Consider the following 21,566-nt stretch of genomic DNA (forward strand, 5'->3'; position numbering starts at 1 on the left):
GAGCTGCAAAACATAAGAAAAAAACTTGTAAAACTTGTCAATTTGACAAAAGAATTCATATTTTTTCCTTCTAAGTTAAATTATGGAATTAGTGGAATTAATTACTGGCGGTAAACCCTAATTTTAATTTCAGATATCAACGAGTGTGCCCCTGCACCTTGCCAAAATGGTGGGACATGTGTGGATCTTGTTGGAAGTTACCGCTGTGATTGTAAAACAGGATATTCTGGCAACGACTGTGAAACAGGTGATAACAACCGAAGAGGTTTATTTATTTCAAAGTAATTATGGTCACGTGAACATAAATGTATTATTAGAGATACCAATAACAGTTTTCCAGGGGACTTCATGTCAACTGAAATGGCAGATACTCTATTAAATGACCTTGCTCTCCTTGAGTTCTCGTAGCTCAGTGGATAGAGCACCCGCCCGGTGTTCGGGAGGTCGCGAGTTCGATTCCTGTCGGGGACTCAGATTTTTTCTTTGTCCCACATTCGTGTCATGTTGATCAATTCACCTTTCACATTTCGTTACCGAGCTTAAAATTCATCTCCTTAATTCACTTATCACTACTCACGGTGACTTCGACAGTGCTGATCTTAGCAGTATGCAGGACGCCTGTCACATATGAACTCTGTTAAATGACCTTGCTTTCCTTGAGTGCTCATAGCTCACTGGATAGAGCCGCCCGGTGTTCGGGAGGTCATGGATTCGATTCCTGTCGAGGACTTAGATTTTTTCTTTGTCTCACGCTGGTGTCATGTTGATCAATTTACTTTTCACATTTCATTGCCGAGCTTAAAATTCACCTTCATTATTAATTTATCGCAACAGAGAAATTCTTTGCGATCCGGCTTATAACAATGTTAAGGCTGGGTGCAAACTAAACAAATAGGCAAACTTGATACAGAACGGGTGTCGAAGGTCAATTGTTCCTTTGTCATCTAAGCCAGATAAATTTAGCTACAGTACAAATAAAACTTTTTGAGTCCAGAAAAATTATTGATATGTTTCCAGGCGAATTTGATACATAACTTACTAAAGAGACGTGTTATTTCTAATTTTCAGACATCAATGAGTGTGCTCCGGCACCTTGTCAAAATGGCGGCACATGTGTGGATCTTGTTGGAAGTTACCGCTGTGATTGTAAAACAGGATATTCTGGAAACAACTGTCAAACAGGTGATACAACCTAAGAGGGATCTTTCTTTCATTTGATCTGAGCATAAATGCATTATCCATAGATATATCGGGAACAATTCTCCAGCGAACGTTACATAATCTGCGATGCCGGACAATCGATACACTTGTGCGGAGCTAAGGGTGCCATCTCTCTCTTTTAGAGCTGAAGGTTTTGACTACTCTTGTTGAAATTAACTATCCGTTATTCCAAATTTTCAGACATCAACGAGTGCTCGCCTGATCCTTGTCAAAATGGCGGTACATGTGTGGATCTTGTTGGAGGTTATCGCTGTGATTGTAAAACGGGATATTCTGGAACCAACTGTGAAACAGGTCATGGGGAATTATTTAATTGATAATAGCCGAATCTATTCTTATTTTGAGAGAATACTTACAAACAAGTATAGAGCCTGCAAATTTGTCGTGATTGCTTTTTGAGGATATTGTGATAGAAAGATTGATTGATTTGAACAGTTGGTAACAACGTACATCGTGCAGAATGCCGCGACACATCCGGGACTTAAATGTAGAGTGCGCGCGAAATTTAATTATTAATTAGGCTGCCGATGGTTTAACAATAAAGAAAATGACCAGAAAATGGCCGACTACGCATACCTGTTTAGAGTTTACGTGCTTCATGCTTGTGTTTCGTAGTGGTTATCATAGGGCTTTTGTAGATGAGATATTGATGGAATAAAGGAGACCTTTTTTGAAATGTTACGAAAAGTGGATTTAGTCGTTTTCTTTTCCTGAATTTGGTGAAGTAAAAGGACGAAGCCGACGCTGAGTCATGAATCACAGTTAAAGAAGCTTAACCGTATTAAAAAAAAAAAAAACGGTAGAAAATATAGCGTACCGTGGCTAATGAAAGTCGAACGATGCAGCAGCTGCGGGGAGACGAATCAACGACAAGACTTTCTCACTCTTACCAGTGGTCTTTTCGAGGAAACTTCAATCTGACATTTTATTCCTAATTTTTAGACATCAACGAGTGTGCCCCTGCACCTTGTCAAAATGGAGGCATGTGTGTGGATCTCGTTGGAAGTTACCGCTGTGATTGTAAAACAGGATATTCTGGAAACAATTGTGAAACAGGTGACAGTCACTTATGATATTGTAAGAAAAACTGAATTCATAGAACCATGCATAAAATAACGTGAAAAGTAACATTTATTATTTCTGATGAAGCTAGTTGCAAAGAAGCATTGATTTGAATAAGGAATAGATAGATTGATTGATTCGAACTAGGATTTGCTCCCTCAAATAACAGCTATCTTCATTCAACAAATTTTACTTTCTTTCCTTTGGCTTTTAGCCCACGTCGCGATTTGTAGAGAGCTGCCTGCAAGTAATGGATTGTTCATGTGTACTACCGTCTGACATTGATTTTGTTGCAAGTAGTATTCTGCTCATGCGCGTGTAGACGGAGTTGTGTCCACTCAGGAGATAAACGGAGGCTCTTTATCAGAGCTCAAGGAAAACGGAATGTCATCGAAAAGTGTCATTAAGCATTTCGGCAATATCTCAAAGAAAGAAGATTGGATAAAGACTCACTATCAAAAAATAATTTATTTTTTGCTCTTTGTTTTTATATCACTTCACGAGAGGGCAGTCTGCACTTCCTGTGTACCTAGAATAATTGAGAATATATAGCAAAATTCAAAGTATCCTTAAAACAATAGCAGTTGCAAGGACATGTATGTAAAATAACGATAGACAATGTTTTGAACGGTAATTTTCAGATATTAACGTGTATGTGATGAGGATGTGATTTGTAACTTACGGCTATAAATGCTAATTTTCAGATATCAACGAGTGCTCACCTGATCCTTGTCAAAATGGCGGCACATGTGTTGATCTTGTTGGAAGTTACCGCTGTGATTGTAAAACAGGATATTCTGGTAACAACTGTCAAACAGGTATGAACTTAACAATCAGTTTTTTTCCCGTATGATTAAATGTCCCATTCTGTTTCAGTTTGCCACTGGATGATCTTAGAGCGTCTAGCTATTACTTAGGAAGCTAGGTGCAAAGAAGCATTGATTTAAATAAGGAATAGATTGATTGATTCGAACTAGAACAAGACCATTCAAATATAGTGCTTGTGACTAAACTTTAGATGTCCAAAACAGCTATCATCTTTCACTGAAGTTTTTCTTCCCTTTGGTCTGCACCCCACGTCGCGATACATTTGTAGATAGCTGCCTACAAGTAATGGATTGTTCATGCGTACTACCGCCTGACATTGATTTTGTTGCAAATAGTATTCTGCTCATGCGCGCGTAGACGGTAGTTGTGTCCACCCAGAGGATAAAGGGAGGATCTTTAGCAGAGTTCACGGAAAACGGATTGTCAACCAAAAATGTTGTTTAGCATCTCAAAGAAAGAAGATTGGATAAAGACCGACCCATCAAAGGATAATTCTTTTTTTTCCCTTTTTGTTTCTATATCACCTCACGAAGACAGTCTGCGTTTCCCTTGTACCGGAAATGATTGAGAAACTATGAGTAATTTTGAATGGCAACTTTTAGATATTAACTTGTATGTGATGATGAAGTGATTTGTAACTAACTAGCTATGAATGCTTGCTTGCTTTTTTTTTTGTACGTAATCGATTATCTGTTACTGATCTTTCAAAGTAAGTAAGCAAGAAAGCAAAGTTCTTTATTGGGAAAGGAAAAACTCTTTTTAATTTCTTATAATTCAGGAGCTTTTAATTATCGAATAGATGTAATGGTTTGCAACTTGAAGCTGTAAATGGCAATTTTCAGATTCCAACGAGTGTGCACCTGCACCATGCCAAAATGGCGGCACATGTGTGGATCTTGTTGGAAGTTACCGCTGTGATTGTGCAGCTGGATATTCTGGCAACAACTGTCAAACAGGTGACAATTCCCTAGAATGTTTTGACGAAATTATATCGAACGTGTAAACATCCCAGTGGGGAAGCAACAATAGAGACCTAAAGATGTAAAGTAAAAAAATAATAAGAGTTATGTACGTATGAATTTATTTGGTGCATCTTATAAATTAGATTCTTTTCTTCAAGGCACGCGAATTAAAAAATGACTGTCTGTCCTCTTATTGATGATAAATTGCGTCATAACATCGTTCAAGTGGCTGTAGAACCACGAGCCGCAGGCGAGTGGTTTCGCAGTAAACTTTGACAATGTTATGACGCAATTTATGGTATCATCAATAAGAGGACAGACACATGAAAAACTGACGTCAATTTGTTTCTTATAATAACAAGACCTCAAAATGGTCAAATGTCGGGAATAAATGAGGAGAAAAGACGCCGTAAACTTGCCTTAAACAAAGATAAATGAATTTTATTCAAAATGACGCCAACATTGTCAATAGCTCTTCTCGCTTTTTGATTGGCTACTTAAAAAAGTCAATAAAATCTCATTGGTTAAAAAGTTGACAGTTTGACAGCTGAAAGTTGAACTTGAAAGCCTGCATAAATTAAAATTTTATCCGTCTGTTCTCTTATTGATGATAAAAATGAGCCAATCAGCGCGCGAGAAATTCGACAGTTATTGTAACTAACTGTATTTTACCACACTTTCAGAGAGAGTGCAGAGACGCTCATCGTAACATAAATGGCGATCTTGGAGGTGTTTAGGAATGTGGTCAGACACTGTTTCAAGTGTTTGATAATTCTTGTCAATCGAAACTAAAACTAAGGAAGAAAATGGAGAAAAAGAAAATCGTAAAAATCTATGCTAATGAGAATAAAATATCCAAACTCCGTCACAGTTATGATTTCCTTGGTGAATTTCAATAAGTTTGAGAAGAAAAGATAATCACTAAATATAGGTGGTAATTCTTAATTTTCAGACACCGACGAGTGTGCACCCGCACCTTGCAAAAATGGCGGCACATGTGTGGATCTTATTGGAAGTTACCGCTGTGATTGCCCTGCTGGATGGATTGGAACAACTTGCGAGGGTAAATTGCTTTATCTACGCATTTCGTAATGTATGTTGTTGTCCCAAAACAATGAAACGCCTCAATGCTGGTGACCCTAACCAATCCTGTTGGAATCTTTAAGGTTTTCATTAACCGATCTATTTTTCTGTTCTTAATATTAGTGGCTTCTGTCCACCTTCATCAGAGCTGCTATGCTTAAGGCTCGTTATTGCTCGCGCTACAAGCCCGTGTGCTGTCGTTTTATTGATTTTCATCAACGGTACATAAGGGCGAGGGAGCGGTTTTCCCTCGTTTACGGTGTGGCTGTCCAAATTTAGAACAGAAAAACAGATCGGATTGCAAAAACCTAAAGAAATGTCTATCACCGATCGCAACACTAGATCCTGTGGGAACTGAACTCTTTTGTTATGTAAATACTTTTTTTTGTTCCAATAAATTTGCATGGCTGCTGGCCACAAGAGGGAAAACACTCTACATTACATTTCTTTTGTCCGATTTTGTTCTTTTATCTTCATTGACGACTGCAATACTAAAAAGCTTGTTATGAATAGCAATTCGTTTTTTCCCAATTTTGTTTGTCTGTAGAAGCCGAGATTGATGAGTGTGAAGAGTAACGTCTGAGAGCAAAGACTACAGGTAGAAGAACTTTATTCGGTTTTGGCGACTTGCCAACATTCTAGAATAATTACAAATTTGATAATAATCTGGCTAGGATTGTTGCCAGACAATATTTCCTGTATTGCTCACAGTTGAATATTTGTATGAATATAAGGATCATTCTGTCCAACCCTCATCCTTTCTAATCGTGGATAATTCCACTATGGTAGTTGCCAACTCGAAAGCTTTTGCTAGTTTGGCCACTAAACAATTTTCTCTTATGTAATGCAATTTTGCATTTTTTTTTTTTGATTTTGTATTTTTGTCAATTTAATGAATTTTATGTAACTAAAATAAGTTCAAATAAGTTGGCTTGAATTGAACTGAATTGTACATGTAACTCTAATTGTTTTTTGATCATTTGTTTTCTTTCTGTTTTCTTTTTATATTCACCTACCAATAATTGCCCATGTATAATATCTTTTCTATCCTCTGGACAATTTTCCTGTTTATACCATAACACATAACAGTAACAACTTACTTCAAGTGAAGTAGCGTTTTCCTACTAAGTAAGGACATTAAAATATAACAATCACTGTAATTTATAAATCTTGACACCACCTCCCCCTTTCGAATAAAAATTGATATAAGCATCTATAAAAAATGACAACGTCAATAGCTAAATGATAAAACACACTTACATTTAAGAAATTAAAATTAAGAGGTGAACAAAGCAACGTGCTGTGCAAATAACAATGTACCATGCCTAGTTTTTCCGGCAGTCTTATATTTGCTTTTGAAAGAAAACTATTTCAATCTAAAACTCAACCTCATTCAACTACACTTAATTTTCCTTGTTTGTAGGTTGGCTCGTTACATGTGGTAGTTAGCAGGCTTATAAATATGTGGATATGTAATACTTCAACAGCATATATGCAAGAAAAGAGATAAAGATGCACTTGCTGATATAGTAAACTTGTAGTGAACAACAAAGCAAAATAAATACACGAGTAAACTAAGCCTGTGTTTATCTTTTATTTGAGTTGCGAATTTAATGTTCTGTCTCAAACTGGTTATTCTCTTAAAGCGGAGTGTTGACCGATGATGTGATATCTCGGTTAGGTAATGATCCTACTATGTACTATTAATATGTAATCAATATGTAATTAGCATCCTTAATCTTTTAGGGTAATTAATTTGGCCATCGGCGATTCTTAAGGTGTCTTCATCTCGCTCACAATAAATTTTTAAATGAGCCAAGAATGATAAATGTAAACTAAGAGTGAAACATCAGATGCTGCTAAAGTCTCCCCACGGATAACTTAAATTCTTATCATATCAAGGTGATATAATTTTTTCAATGGGTATTATGTATGATAAAGCAACATGCTCAAAATTTAACCCAGGCCAAGCCTCGTTTATATTTGAGTGGAATTTTCTCAAACTCCGGACACCTTCGAGTGGCTTGCACGCGGGTACTCTTTTATCTTTGGTACTTCGAGAATTTGATTTGGAATTTTTTTTTTCGATGTCGACACCGGAAAACCCCGTAAGCCACAAACCTGTCAAAAATGGAAAAATGCAAATTACATGAAAGGTTAATTAGACGGTTGCCTTTGTTCTAAAACTCATCGGCTAAATGCTTTTCTTTGTTTATGGGTTGGCTTATTGTTTTCGGCAGTCACCACATTTAATAGCAGAGCTCCTGCGCCCCGAAGTCGCGCGACCGGAGCCCGATACCTTAGAAAATTTGGTAACCCATCGATCTCAAAAATTTTGGTTGTCACGTGGCTGTCCGTACGTACGTCCGTACACCTACCCCCATACCGATACCTTGACTAATAGGTCATGTTATGATTAATTGACAGCTGTCAAAATAAGGTATCCGCTGACCAGTATGACGTGACCATATCGCGGGCTCTGGCCAAGAGCTTTTTTTTTTGAAGTTGACCGCGACCAGGTACTGGTTTTTCAATTGGATCGCGGGCTCAGGCCCGGTTATTACTCTATAGGAGAAGGAGTGAGTAGACGCAAAGGCAAAATTTTGGTGCAAATAAACCCCTGACGCGTTGTTGATTTTTCTCCCGACATATTCCTTGCACAATCGTCTCTTGGAAAGTCTGATGTATTGCGTAGGTAATTTCTGCAATCTTGGGTACACATTAGGTATAAGAGAGTTTACGCATGATGTTTACTGCAGACATTAAACGGCCAAGATTACCTCTGATTTTTTATTCGTTTCTTGTAATCCTCAAATAAATCACACAAAAATAGACCAATGTCTCCTACTATTTACCACAAATACAAATATTTTCACTTTACCGTTCAGACAGCTGAGAACAGACGGCAAAAGTTTAATTTTTGCCGTTTGACGTAAAGTCATTTTTAATCTCTCTATAGTTTGTCAAAATGTAACTGGAAAAAAATAGTGAAACCACTCGCTGAACAATCACGTGCTCACAATTGATCATTTTTTGAGTTTCTGATCCAAGAAAAACAAATCCTCATTTATTTATGATTAATTATTTGTTACCAGGATCTCCACTTTTAGGCTTGGCTGAATTTGTATATTGGGATATCTATCATCTAAAGTATGCATATCCACACAAGCGATGAAAACGCCCACGCTTATGTAGATCATTAAAATGGGTAAATTCGTAGGGAACGATAAAGTAAAAATGTTATGATTAAGCTAAATGTCGCTCTCGTTTTGCTTGTGTTGGATTGTGTTTCTCAAACACGCTCTTTTTCTGTTTGTGGGTTGTTGATTCATCTCGTATTCTGGTCGACTGATTATATTCTACTCATTCTAACTTATTTTGTTATCCTGTTTCGACTTCTGTTGACTGCTTTCGTCCTGCTTCAATTAATCACTTTTGTAAAGTGGTCTTTTTTCCAACCACAAATTTACATGGGAGCATTTGCTGGAGTATCAACCCTCTTCATCGCCGTTTTAGATATCAATGTTTCAGGCAATGGTTACGGCTTATCAAGTAATTTTCACTTCAGACTTAGGGCTTGAAGTTGCCTAACCTACGAGATTATCTTTTCACGAACATGCGACGTGGTTATTAGTGCAGCTAATGATCAACAACATACATTCGCATACGATCTTGACAAATTATGTGAAAATAAGAACGCGAAAGAAAGAAATGATCATTAAAAAAAATAAATCCTATTTTCCTATTTTCTGTTTACTTTTCTGAGGAATTCAGAGCCATACCTATTAAACTTCCCTTAAAGGGTTCAAAACTGAGAATTTAGCCATTTATTTTGGGAAGCTCAAACGAATGGAGAAGGGTAATAAGAAAACGGCATACGGTGTAAAACACATAAATTGAAAATATTCATTCAGTGCCAGCTGAACCAACACGATTTCGTGCAGCAATGTAAACTTAAAAATTACTTTAGATTTTCGCAAGGTTTCTGAACCAATTGAACGTGACGGTGGAGTGACACTTCTAAGTTCTTTTGACATAAAGTAAAAATGTTGTTAATACTGTCACGCTTTGTGTAATGGTCATTTTGCCGAAATTAAGAGAAACTTGATGAATGGCATTGTAAAATCACAAATACAATTCAGATACGTTTCATAAAGTAGCTTAAATTTGTCTTAATTCATCTTACAATTTAAAACCTCTAGGATTAAATCGAAATTTAAAGTAAAGCGTGAGCCGTGTAATTTATTTACCCTTCAAGATTATTTCGCGACAAAAGTTTACGCGGATGAAATTGTAATTAAAAGATATATAATATTATTTTCGCCCATTGAAATAATTTACTTATACGAAATGGATCTTAATAGAGGCCCTATTTTACTACTTTACCGCGAGTGGGTTTCTTATAATTAGGTTCTTGAATGACGTTAATGAGCACAGTGCTGTGATAATTAATGGTGCTCAAAATCTTATAACATGTTTTACTAATCTTTTCTTTACAGCAACAGGTTAAGAGTCATTTCGATAGCAATTGAATCAAAAACATGTTTAAGAATTGTTTAACAAGAATCAAAACGCTTCTGAAAACAAGAAATAACTTTTGGCTTTTGTGCACGTAATTGGGATGCAATGTTTTGACATTCCAGAGAAAAAATTGCATTTAGTGAAAACTTAATAAACGTTCAATACAAAGAATATTAGTTCAGCTGTTAGTAGCATTCGTTAGACCACATAATTTTTCTAAGCACCATCAAATACTTCGGCGTTAGCTGTTGAAAGACCAAAACGATATTTTGCTAGTGAGTGAAAAGGGAATACAAAGGTACGTTGGTTCTTCTGATCACTAAGGTCTATAAAGGATCAGAATTCATTATTATACCTTATTTACGTGATACCACTAACGAGCAAGTAAGCTATTTTCACGTACGTGCAAAGATTTAAAAATTCTTGTATAGAATATTCAACACGAAATCCTCCGAATTTGGTGCTGTTGTGGTCATGAACGACAATAAATTTACTATATCGCCTAGTATTAGCCCCGATTCGGTAAATATACTTGATGATCGACAAAGGACATTTTATTCATGTGTTAAGAGATGAATGAATTGTTTAGGCATAACTTGTGTTAACTGGATCTACGTCGGAACTGCAAAGCTTGTGTGGATTATGTGCTTTGGGCTTGTGTTGTAGTGTTACGGAGGGAACGTCATTTCTGCTCAATTCCATTTTAAAGACATTTACCATATCGTGACATAAACAAAAAGTAGTATTAATTTTAAGTGTCCAAAGACTTCTTGAAATGGACCACTTTTTTCAACTAACACTAAGATAACGTTTTTGGTCTTATACATGCACTGAACTAAGAAACATGAAAACTATGCAGTGGACATCATGATATTTTTCTTTTTCACTGTGGGGAATTTAAACTACAGAAAAGCTAGTTAAAGTTGGGTAGGGTTTTTGTCTTACACATTTCCAATCATATCAGGTGGCTTTACTTATTTAGTGTGCCTCCATGACAGAGGAAAACAGTACGTGAAGATGTCTTCTTTAAAGTTGTAGCTGTGAAAATGAACCGGGAAGGTGTCCTGTGAAATTTGTTCGTGGTTGTGATTGTCTTTTGCTTTCTTTCATGTTTTCTTTCATGCTTTCCATGGCATTAAAATTCGGATTTCTATCAAAAGCAATGACTCCGCAGAAGACAAGATTGGTAATGGAGTTACGTCACGGTTTGCTCAGTCATCTTGAAAAGTCTAGCCTAAATTTTTCAAGATCCTGGTTTGCAATCCGTGTTAACTTCTCCTGTTCCTTTATGATTCATCATGATCTCTTACCCGTTTTTCTATCTTATTAAACTACTATTTTCAGGTTTTCTTCGATTTAAAGGTACTTTTGTACGTCGCCAAAATAACTCAAAATTCTGCGACTGAGCTCCTTTAAGAGCACGCTAGGACACAAGCTTTAACAACGACGTTTCATTAGTTCACTTGGACAGTAGACTGATTTTGATATAACTTATGAGAAGATACATGTAGGAATAAAACAGCGAGAAAAAAAACTGCATCACAACCTTAAGCAAAGAGTCGCGCTACAAGAATGATAATACCTTGTTTTTTTCACGCCAATCAGATAAGAAATGCCATGCACGTTTTAAACTCTAAAAGCGCCCTGTGACCCAAAAATCAGTTCTAATTCAAAATCACACAAAACTAAACGAAAGAATAGTAAGTGGATTGATTATATTTTCACCTTGCCATGTGTGGAAGAGCTCTAATTGGGGAGCAAGCATTTAAATTAGTTCATTTTTTCCCTCCATCTGTCTTTTTCGTGATCAAATGAAGTTGGAAGTCCAACACAAAATGTTTAATATTCCTTTGTATTTAACATAGCGTTTTCTTTTTTTGTGAACATGAAATTCCTCAACTATGTTGAAAAGTTGGTTCATCCTCGGTGTAAGTCAGTACCTATAACACTTACGAGTGTAGAAGGTATATGCATCGGTGTATCTTCATTTTAAAATGCTTGAACAGTATAATTGATTTTACACTTTTTAATATTTGTTATCTGCCATTTTAACCTGTATATTATAATTTCTATTTTTGCAGTTTTTTTTTAAACGCCTATTTACACATTTTTTTGTAACGTAGGACCGTTCTGAAAACCACTACTGTGATGAACGCACCCTGCTTAAAGATTATTGTCGTTATTATTATCATTATTATTATTATTATTGTTATTGTTATTAAAAACTAAAATCAGTATACAAGGACGTCAACATAACGGACCCTAACTCTAACAATAACTACGAAAAGAAAAACTTTAGAGGTTTTTTTAGTTTACCAGATTAAACATTTATTCTATTTTACACGATTTTATAAACCAAACTTTTAAACGATGCCCTTACAGTCCAAGTGTCCTCGATATTCGAAAATGCCCAAGAAGTTCCGATTCGTACCGCACACACCGAGGATTAGAATTTAACTTTATGAACGAAAAACTAATATATGAAAAATGTACGATGGCAAGTAAAACAAAAGGATTGCGTGATGCCTAAAGGTATTGGTGAACACTAACGAATGCAATTGCCCGTGTTCATTACGTAATGCCCAAAGGTATTGGTAAACACTAACGAATGCAATTGTCCCGTGTTCATTTTACACCAATGTAAGTAAAACCAAAAATTTCCTGACGGAATATAAAACAACAACGAAAGAGAGAAAGAGTATACAAAGCTGAAAAGGAAGTTGAACAGTTATTTTATTGTAATCGTTGCGACATGCAGGTACAGCAGAGGCGGCTTAAGACCTACCATGAAACTCAACCTTTCCTTGTTGGTAACTCTGCTGATGGCGGATACCGTTTGGAGTCAATGCAGAACAGCAAATTGGCGGAGATCATTTGACAAAAAAGGATGGTCAAAATGTGGCGCTACTACAGAGTACTTGACCGGTTTTTACAGAAATAACAAACGTAATGACGACCCAATTTTTCTACTGGAGGAAGGAAAGTGCTGTAAGGCTCCCGCGCCAAATCAAAATCAAGCATCAACTTGCAAAGATGCAAACTGGTGGAGGGTGTTGGACAGGTTAGTAACATTACTATAAATCGACCTCGACTAAAATAAGAGTTACCGGGAAAAATGTTGATTTCGTATTGAATGAAGGTTGCCCTTCGCACGAGGAGCTGAGCGAACAGTACGTGGCTTTCTTTTATATATATATATATTTATATAATAACCCAAGTTATTCTCGCATTTTGATTGGCTCTCGCCTATGATCTATTAGAGGACAGACGCACGATTGACGTCATCATTACAAAGTTTTTCCCTCTGTGTTTTAAAATGGCGGAAAGTTTTGAGAGTTTAGATAATGTTTTACATGACTGGGCAAAAGATAAGGTACGAGAAAGTCTTGTCCAGGCATTGAACAGGTACCAGAAGCATAGTATAGCAGGAAGAAGAAAGATAAAGCCGTTTCTGTTGTAGAAAATGACTCAGAAAAAATACTCGAGCGGTCTCAGTCGGCAGTCGAGCGAGACTAAACTAAACACAGAATTAGTCTTTTTTTTTTATTTTTTTTTTTATTTTTTAATTTATTTATTTATTTATTTGCGATAACACAAGGGAAACCAATGCTTACTTACAACACTAACTCTATTTACATTATATTGCTCTAATTATTTACACTATTTAAATTACAATAACTAAACGACTTACATTACTAACAAATACAGTTACACGACTTACACAATTAAGAAATACAGTGACGACAAGGGGCAAAGAAAAAAAAAACTGAGAAGAAAAATAGCTAGTTATCATTACAGCTTGAGGTTGTAGTACAGAAACATAAAAAAACAAACCAAAGGCATGTGGTACATTAAAAGTAAAATGAGTTATGCATCTGACAGGAGATTAGAAATAGATTAATGGGTAGGAGATAGATAACCCTACAGAAAATATAATCTAAAATATTAATTAAATCCTCATGTATCCTGTAAGAGGTTTCCATTTCTTCGTGTCTCCACTTTTTGTTTCTATCTCATATTGTAATTTTAGTGTGCATATGAAAAGCGTAAGATTTGGATGATCATTTTTTGTTTTAGCGAGCCATATGCGATATCGTGCTAAGAGAAAGCAGTAATTTATAAGAAGCGCAAATTGAGAGATATTTGGCCTCAGACCCAAAGCAGTGATATTTGTCAAAGCATAATCTCTAGGAAGTAAATTTAAGTTTTTCAGCCATTCAGTAAGTTTATTCCAAAAGTGAGATGTTTGACGGCATGACCAAAAAAGATGAATTATTGACTCAGAGGAGGTGTGACAAAAACTGCACTTTTCATCGCCCTGTAGACCTATTCTAAATAAAAAGTTATTGGTTGGTACACGTCTATGTAAGAATTTAAACTGAAACTCTATCAGCTTAGTGCTCTTTGTGCATTTTTTAGCTAAAATATAGGCAGCATTCCAATTTATGTTGTCATTTATTGGTAGGCCACAATCCTCTAGCCACTTCTTTTGACTTGACTCTGGGGTTAAACTCTTGTTACTAATCAGTTTTTTATATATTATTGTAGTTGCTTTTTTGACCTGCAAAATTCTTGTTGTAAGTGGCTCATATTCGTGGTCGGTGTTCTGTAAATCTTGAAAATTAGAATCAGTCCGAAGAGACTTTACAGCCGATATTAATCCGTAGAAGCTGAGAGGGCGAGGGTCTATTTCATACTTACAGCGGAAATCATTTAACGAGAGAAAGTTGTTGTCCGGTCCTAAAAGATGTTTCACCCGAGTTATTCCCTTGGTGAACCAATTTTTAAAAAAAAACTGTTTTGTTGGCTATCTTTATTAGGGAGTTATGCCAAAGTTGTTGATCCAGAAAGTGATCTTTCGATGTTATTTCAGGTTCAAAGTTAACTTCCGCCCAGATTCCTAATAGTTCTTTTAAAAAGGCATCCGAAGTTGTTATTGTCGATAAGGTGTCTCTAACGTTGAGGTTGTAGGAAAAAAAGTTTTGACAGCCATATTTTTTTAGGGTTATATCAAAAAAGATTTTCCATTTTCCCTTATTGTTGTTATCTAAATATTTTTTAATCCATGTGGTTTTGAGAGATTTATTGAAGGAACTAATATCAATCATTTTTAGGCCACCACCACCGAAATCATTGATTATTACCTTCCGTTTTATCTTGTCGCCTTTACCATTCCATAGAAAAGTGTAGAGTAAATCATTTATTTCTTTTAAAACCCTGTAGTTTGAGCGAAGAGGCGAGAGTAGATAAACCAATTGGGAGACCACTAGTGATTTGATAACAGTGATTTTCCCTAACAATGTGAGTCGGCGGTATTTCCAGCATCTCAGGATTTCTTTCACTTTTTCAAGTTTCTCATTGTAGTTTAAAGAGGCAGATAGTTCGGGATCTGTTGAAATCCATAGACCTAGGGATTTTACTTTGTCTTTTGGCCATTTAAGCTCTTTTCCTGATAACAGAATTTTATCACTTCCAATACTTGCGCCAATCCATAGAGCTTCCGTTTTCTTATCATTGAGTCTGAGGCCAGAGACTTTGCTGAAATCGTCAAGCATTGCAAGGGATGAAAGGAGAGATTCACGTGACCCGTCTAATATAAGTGTTGTGTCATCGGCATACTGACTTAACTTAATTTCCACATTATTTACAGAGATTCCCTTTATATTAGTATTTTTCCTAATTGCCGTGGCCAGCACTTCTGCCGATAGGATAAATAAATAAGGTGAGAGCGGGCAGCCTTGCCTAACACCTCTTTGAATTTCAAAAAAATTACTTGCCCATCCATTATTCAGAATACAGCTTTCAGTATGACTATACAGGGTTTTCACCCAGTTAATTAGCGAAGCACCAAAACCGTAGGATCTTAATGTTCCATGTATGAAGGACCATTCGAGAGAATCAAATGCCTGCAGACAGAATTAGTCTTGGTAAACCATTGCTTTATCTCGAATTTAACAAACCCAATAAACAAAATGTTTATGAGATTAATTTATTTAAAACATTGAAGTTTTCTCAGTCTCAAAATAATTGTTGACACAGAGATTGTCTGGAATGAAACGTCAAAACCACTTCTTAAAATCAGTTAAAAAAACACATAACCTTGCTTTCCGATGCGAATGTTCCAGTCCGTATCAGGGCACAGTAGCGAGCAAAGTATAGCTCACTACAGCTCACGGCCAACTGCATTGCAGCTAAAAGGTATCTCCGACACTATTTCAAACTGATTTGAGAATCACCAACCACAGAGGACACAAATTTCCATTATCACTAACGTTCCTTTAACTCCGTTTTGAAATCCAACTAAGGATCAAGTTCATGATACACGACCAAAACGGAGTTATAGGCTTCCCCTACCTTGTCACCTTGAAAGAAAATTTCCCGGGAGACCACGTTCCATGCCACGTAAATCACATCTTCGATTGCCGTGTTGCCAGCATGGTTGTCCTGATGGTGTAGTGGATATCACACCCGACTAGTATGCGGGGGGACGTGGGTTCAAATCCCACTCAGGGCGAATTTTCTTTCAAACATTTATATATATATATATATATATATATATATATATATATATATAGATATACTTTTTGACTATTATGGTTGGAAGTTAGCACATCAAAAGGAATGGCGCTACATGTGTATGCTGTGTTTCTAACCATCGAGAAATACAATAAGGTCGGTTGACTATGTTTTTGCTGTTCACAATGTAATTTTTGAAGGTGCTGCTGGGAATAAACGCGCATTTAACCGATCAAGCAAAGAAGCAAACAACTAAACAAACAACCAAACACGTAATACGCCAGTAGTACGAAATCGTAATTAACATCAATCGAGGGATCAGTTGATTTAAAGTGACTTAAAAGTAACGATTCATTGAATCTTCATATGCAGTAAAAGAGGTCAAGAGAAAAGAGTAGTAGGCACTTTATCCAAATTCAGTCACATATCATCAGCATTTAGTGTAAATCAACTAGCGTTCTCCGTCTCACTTATGTCTTTCTCTGATTGGCTACGCTACTCACTAGCTATGTCCTGTTCTGGATACTGAGTAGCCAAGCAGTGTGCAGATGTTTACAAAATTGTGGCCGCCTCGTTGAGTTTTCCAAGTGTCTGTGAAGAGGACTTGGTTAAAGCCTTAGTTAAACGACTAGTAGAGCTCATAATAATCTCGAGCTCATCAGCAATCTAATTGTTAAATATTCTTCCTTAGCAACAACCGCTGGGCCCTTTGTCCAAATGGTTATTTCTTGCAAGGATTATACCGCAACACTGGAAATTCTCTTCGTCACATCGAGGAAGGCCGTTGCTGTAAGCCCAGCAACTTGCCCGGTAGTTATCTCCGCTGTTATGACCAGGATGTCGGGAAATCCTTCGACAACAAAGGCTGGAGCAACTGTGATAGCGAATATTATATGGCAGGTTTCTACAAGGGAGGTTGCGATAAACTGTACTGCATCGAAAAGTTCAAATGTTGCATGATGTACGACGGGTGCAAGTTTGCAAACTGGTGGGGAGCCTTTGACAAGAAAGGCTGGGTTCAGTGCGACTCGTCAAAGCATTATATTACTGGGCTTTGGAGGAATAATAATAGAGGATCAAACGACAAGATCTCTTTACTGGAGGAGGCAAAATGTTGCCCAGCTCCTTCGCCAAATCAGAACACGGCATCGAAGTGTAAAACAGCCAATTGGTGGGGAGTTCTCGATAAGTAAGTACAGGAAGAACGATCGTAGGGTTTCAAACACCATGATTTCTAGGGTGGTTGTAATATTCTATTTACAAGAGGTGATTTTGTTCCTTGTTTTCTTATCAGAACGAACTCATGGGCTGTTTGTCCAAATGGTTACTTTGTCCAAGGTTTCTATCGGGGCAGTGGCGCTTGGTTACATAACATCGAAGAAGCTAAATGCTGTAAACCGAATACATTTCCAGATCGATATGAGCACTGCTATAACGAGAATATCTTATCTTCGTTTGACAATAAAGGACTAAGCAAATGCAAGCGAGGGGGTTACTATATCGCTGGAATCTACAGAGGAGGCTGTGATAGACTCTATTGTATTGAGACGTTGAAATGTTGCAAGATGAATGTAGGTGAGAAACGTTACCATGTTGTTTAATAAAATTGTAGCAATTGCAACTTGGCTGATGATCTTCTTGAGAGACAAACTGATGTTGCATCAACAGTTAACAATATTTTATCGACGTGATATTAAAAACTAAATAAATAAATAATTAAATAAATAAGTAAATAACTTGACCCTTTTGCTGAGGTCTGATAAAACTTAAAATTAATAGTACGCTAAAAATATCGTCTTTGATCATTTCATTTTTTGTTTGTTTTCAAACATAATTTACAGATGAGTGCAAAATTTCGAGCCCGTGTAAAAACGGTGGAGTTTGTTCTGATCGAGCCGGGAGTTATCTCTGTAGCTGTAAATCCGGATACCATGGAAACAACTGTCAAAACGGTATTTTAGAAATAATATTGTAGTTAGTTTAGTATGTTTATCCTGCATTCAAATGAAGAAAAGAATTCTGTGGATAAGCGAGGAAAATGTTTCTGAATTCTGTCATCGGCTATACATAAATGTACTTCACCTCTAGTGTTTTGCGTAATACACTGGTTATAGCATACCTTACCGCTAGTTGTTTGGTTACACTATAGTTTAAAGAAAAACGGTAAAAGGCCGATGAAGATCTGTCGGATTGTGTTGTTTCGTTGTAGCCAAACACGGCAACGTTTGCACTTATGTTGTTGTTGTTGTTGTTGTTTCTTTTGCAGATGTAAATGAGTGTACCAACAGCCCATGCAAGAACGGAGCTACCTGTGTCAATCTTAAGGGAAGTTACCGCTGTGATTGTAAGACCGGATATACTGGAAATAACTGTGAAACAAGTGAGAAAGAATCTTCTGTCTTTTGTTTTTCCTCCTTTTTTAATTGGTATGGGAAATCGTATGAATGCGAGTGCAATTATGAATTTACACTACGAGTGATAATTATCTGAAAATTCTCTCAAAATTGCACAATAGTATATGGCTGTGAAAATTGCGCACGCTTGCGCGTTAATTTGTGCTGCAGTACAAATTAAGAATTAACGATAAAATGGCCTACACTCATCCAATGACAGCCCTATAACAATTGCTATAATTTCAAATACATTTCAGTTTATCTTACAGATGCAAAGTAATGTGGGAGCAGTCCATATTCTCATGCATTAAGAATAAACTATTTATTTACAGATATAAACGAGTGTAGCAACAATCCCTGCAAGAACGGAGCCACCTGTGTGGATCTTGTTGGAAGTTATCGCTGTGATTGCAAAACAGGATATTCTGGGAACAACTGTGAAACAAGTATGACACGCCAGTTCTAAACACCTCGAAGTTCGTCCAAAATACTCCGCTGCGCGTCGTATTTTCAGCTCTCTTCTCGGTGTTTGGAAATGTGGTCAAACACGGTCTTTCGTGTTTGATATATTACTTCGCGGAAATTTTGATATGTCAGCTGCATGTCTATGATTTTTAGAATTTCCATGGTAACCGCACTTTTTTAATTAAAACCTATTTGTCACGTTTTCCCTCAAAGCACCTAGGCTTATCAAGGGGGATTACAACCGCAAATTTCGTGTAAGTCTGGGCAAAAATGAACTTTTCGTGACATTATTCACTATTTTTTTCAGTTTTCTTCATCAAATTGCATGATTTCTTGATTTTTTTCTTTTCATGAGTGTCTTGGGTTGATTTTGTATTAATTTTCGTTATTTCTTGAACAATGAAATCCAAGATGGCGGATCGATGACTTCATAGGCAAAAAATGGGCTCATCTTGTAGAGTATGAGAACAGCCCTATCTACTCAATGCAAATTTTCCGTTTCGCCCTAGCAGAGCGAAGCCCAGGGGAGGGGTTGCATCCACCTCCCCCCACCTTGTACCACGGTGGCGTACGAGTTTCCTTGTACGTCCGAGGGTTTGTTGCGCTTCAAAATGTAACACTGACGCAAATTGTAGTAACAATAACCACAAAATGTAATACTAACGCAAAATGTAAGACAGTATTCAACGGAAAATGTCATAACTTTTTTGCGCAAAAAGTAATAACTTTTTTAACGCATAATTTAAAACAAGTCAAATCTTGAAGTCAAAGTCCCAAATCATGGTCTACAGTGAAAATGCATATGGCATGTGTATTCTGGGGATGGGCTGGGGCTACAGAGTGGGGGATCATCACTGAACAGTAAGACATTTTTGGAGGTGGGGCTAAACCCAAGGGATACTTTTCTAACCAACTACTTTTTTTTACAAATTTGGTGATAAAGTCTTGACGAGGAAAATGCCTCGTCTTGCATCTTGCTAGCTAATGCCCTGCTTTTAAGAGTTGAGAACAAAACCTGAAGACCTGTTATTCAATTCGCGTTAACGTGGGTAACTGAGTTCTGATGAGACTCATTTCGAAGTATCACACGTGTCATTCGGAAACTTTAAATTTTGTGTTATTACATTATAAGTTAGAAAAAATTACCTTTAGCATTTTCCGTTGAATACTGGTACATTTTGCGTCAATGTTACTACATTTTGCGGCGATTATTATTACATTTTGCTGCGTAACCGAGGGTTAATACTGCCTTTGCTGAGAATCGGGAAAAATTATTTAAAAAGCAACATGCACTTTCACTCAAACCTCTATAAACTGGTTCCTTGCTGATCTATTGAATCGATTGTCACAGATATCAACGAGTGCTCACCTAACCCTTGCCAAAATGGCGGCACATGTGTGGATCTTGTTGGAAGTTACCGCTGTGATTGTAAAACAGGATATTCTGGCAACAACTGTCAAACGGGTATGAACTTAACAATCAGTTTTTCTTCCCTATGATTAAATGTCTCATTCTGTTTACGTTTGCCATTGGATGATCTACAAATTTTTACTCTTGTGACTCCAAATGTCTTATCTCCCCTGGCGTATATCAGAGTCTATTTAACGGTAAAATAATTTGTTCTAAATATAAAGACTAATGAGCTGAAACTTGACATAATGTGATTCACCACTATCCTTTTGAACATTTGTAAGCATGTAGATTACAACAGATCTTAATTTTCAGATATCAACGAGTGCTCACCTGATCCTTGTCAAAATGGCGGCACATGTGTGGATCTTGTTGGAAGTTACCGCTGTGATTGTAAAACAGGATATTCTGGAAACAATTGTCAAACAGGTGACAACAACCTCATAAGACGATAGCTGCTCCTTTGGGTTGTTTCGTTCAAATGTAGTCATTTCACTTACAGAGATAAAAGGGCATACAATCAATGCACAAAGTTAACTGGGTTTTTATCTCCTATAGGGTTTAAGTGTGTTTTTTTGTAAATAAAGGTTACTGGCCGTTACTTCCACTTTCCAGACATTAACGAGTGTGCAGCTGGCCCATGTCAAAATGGCGGCACATGTGTGGATCTTGTTGGAAGTTACCGCTGTGATTGTAAAACGGGATATTCTGGGACCAACTGTGAAACAGGTGATAACAACTTTAGAGGGTTTTTTCAATTAATTATTTTCAGGTGAACATGAATGCAAGTTTAAGACGTATCAGGAACAATTCTTCGGGTTACTTCACGTGATTTGCAATGAGCAATAAATCAATATAATTATATGCTCGTGTGAAGACTGTCTCTTTTAGGGCTGAAATTGTTATATCTACCCAAGTGGAAATTTACTTCTCGCTATTGCTAATTTTTAGATATCAACGAGTGTGCCCCTGCACCTTGTCAAAATGGCGGCACATGTGTGGATCTTGTTGGAAGTTACCGCTGTGATTGTAAAACAGGATATTCGGGAAGCAACTGTGGAACAGGTGATAACAACCTTAGAGGGTGGTTTGTTTTAATTGAAA

At 36.8% G+C, this 21,566-nt stretch overlaps 2 protein-coding genes across 5 annotated transcripts in view; both read left to right on the plus strand.

The window, feature by feature from the left end:
- LOC110055922 (uncharacterized) overlaps window positions 1-21,566 on the plus strand; it is a 68,335-nt gene that overhangs the window by 28,113 nt on the left and 18,656 nt on the right. Inside the window, exons 22-30 of one of the 4 annotated variants that reach the window (XM_089274462.1) lie at window positions 134-247; window positions 1,069-1,182; window positions 1,402-1,515; window positions 2,164-2,277; window positions 2,988-3,101; window positions 3,954-4,067; window positions 5,026-5,136; window positions 5,704-5,754; window positions 6,580-6,734. In XM_089274462.1, coding sequence (XP_089130588.1) covers window positions 134-247; window positions 1,069-1,182; window positions 1,402-1,515; window positions 2,164-2,277; window positions 2,988-3,101; window positions 3,954-4,067; window positions 5,026-5,136; window positions 5,704-5,732 — 824 coding nt within the window. In that variant the 3' untranslated portion in view covers window positions 5,733-5,754; window positions 6,580-6,734. Of the gene's footprint in view, window positions 1-133; window positions 248-1,068; window positions 1,183-1,401; window positions 1,516-2,163; window positions 2,278-2,987; window positions 3,102-3,953; window positions 4,068-5,025; window positions 5,137-5,703; window positions 5,755-6,579; window positions 6,735-21,566 lie in introns of those variants that run through there. The other 3 variants (XM_089274463.1, XM_089274464.1, XM_089274461.1) reach the window with 3 other exon arrangements.
- LOC110055919 (uncharacterized) lies at window positions 9,877-18,028 on the plus strand. Its single transcript, XM_020762348.2, has 4 exons — window positions 9,877-9,975; window positions 12,436-12,738; window positions 16,885-17,382; window positions 17,488-18,028. Exons 2-4 carry the CDS (start codon window positions 12,464-12,466, stop codon window positions 17,792-17,794), a joined length of 1,080 nt encoding a protein of 359 aa, XP_020618007.2. The 5' UTR covers window positions 9,877-9,975; window positions 12,436-12,463; the 3' UTR covers window positions 17,795-18,028.

The sequence above is a fragment of the Orbicella faveolata genome, unplaced genomic scaffold, assembly GCF_042242905.1.
Source record: "Orbicella faveolata isolate gen_17 unplaced genomic scaffold, um_ofav_v1 contig_36, whole genome shotgun sequence".
Taxonomy (NCBI): Eukaryota; Metazoa; Cnidaria; class Anthozoa; order Scleractinia; family Merulinidae; genus Orbicella; species Orbicella faveolata.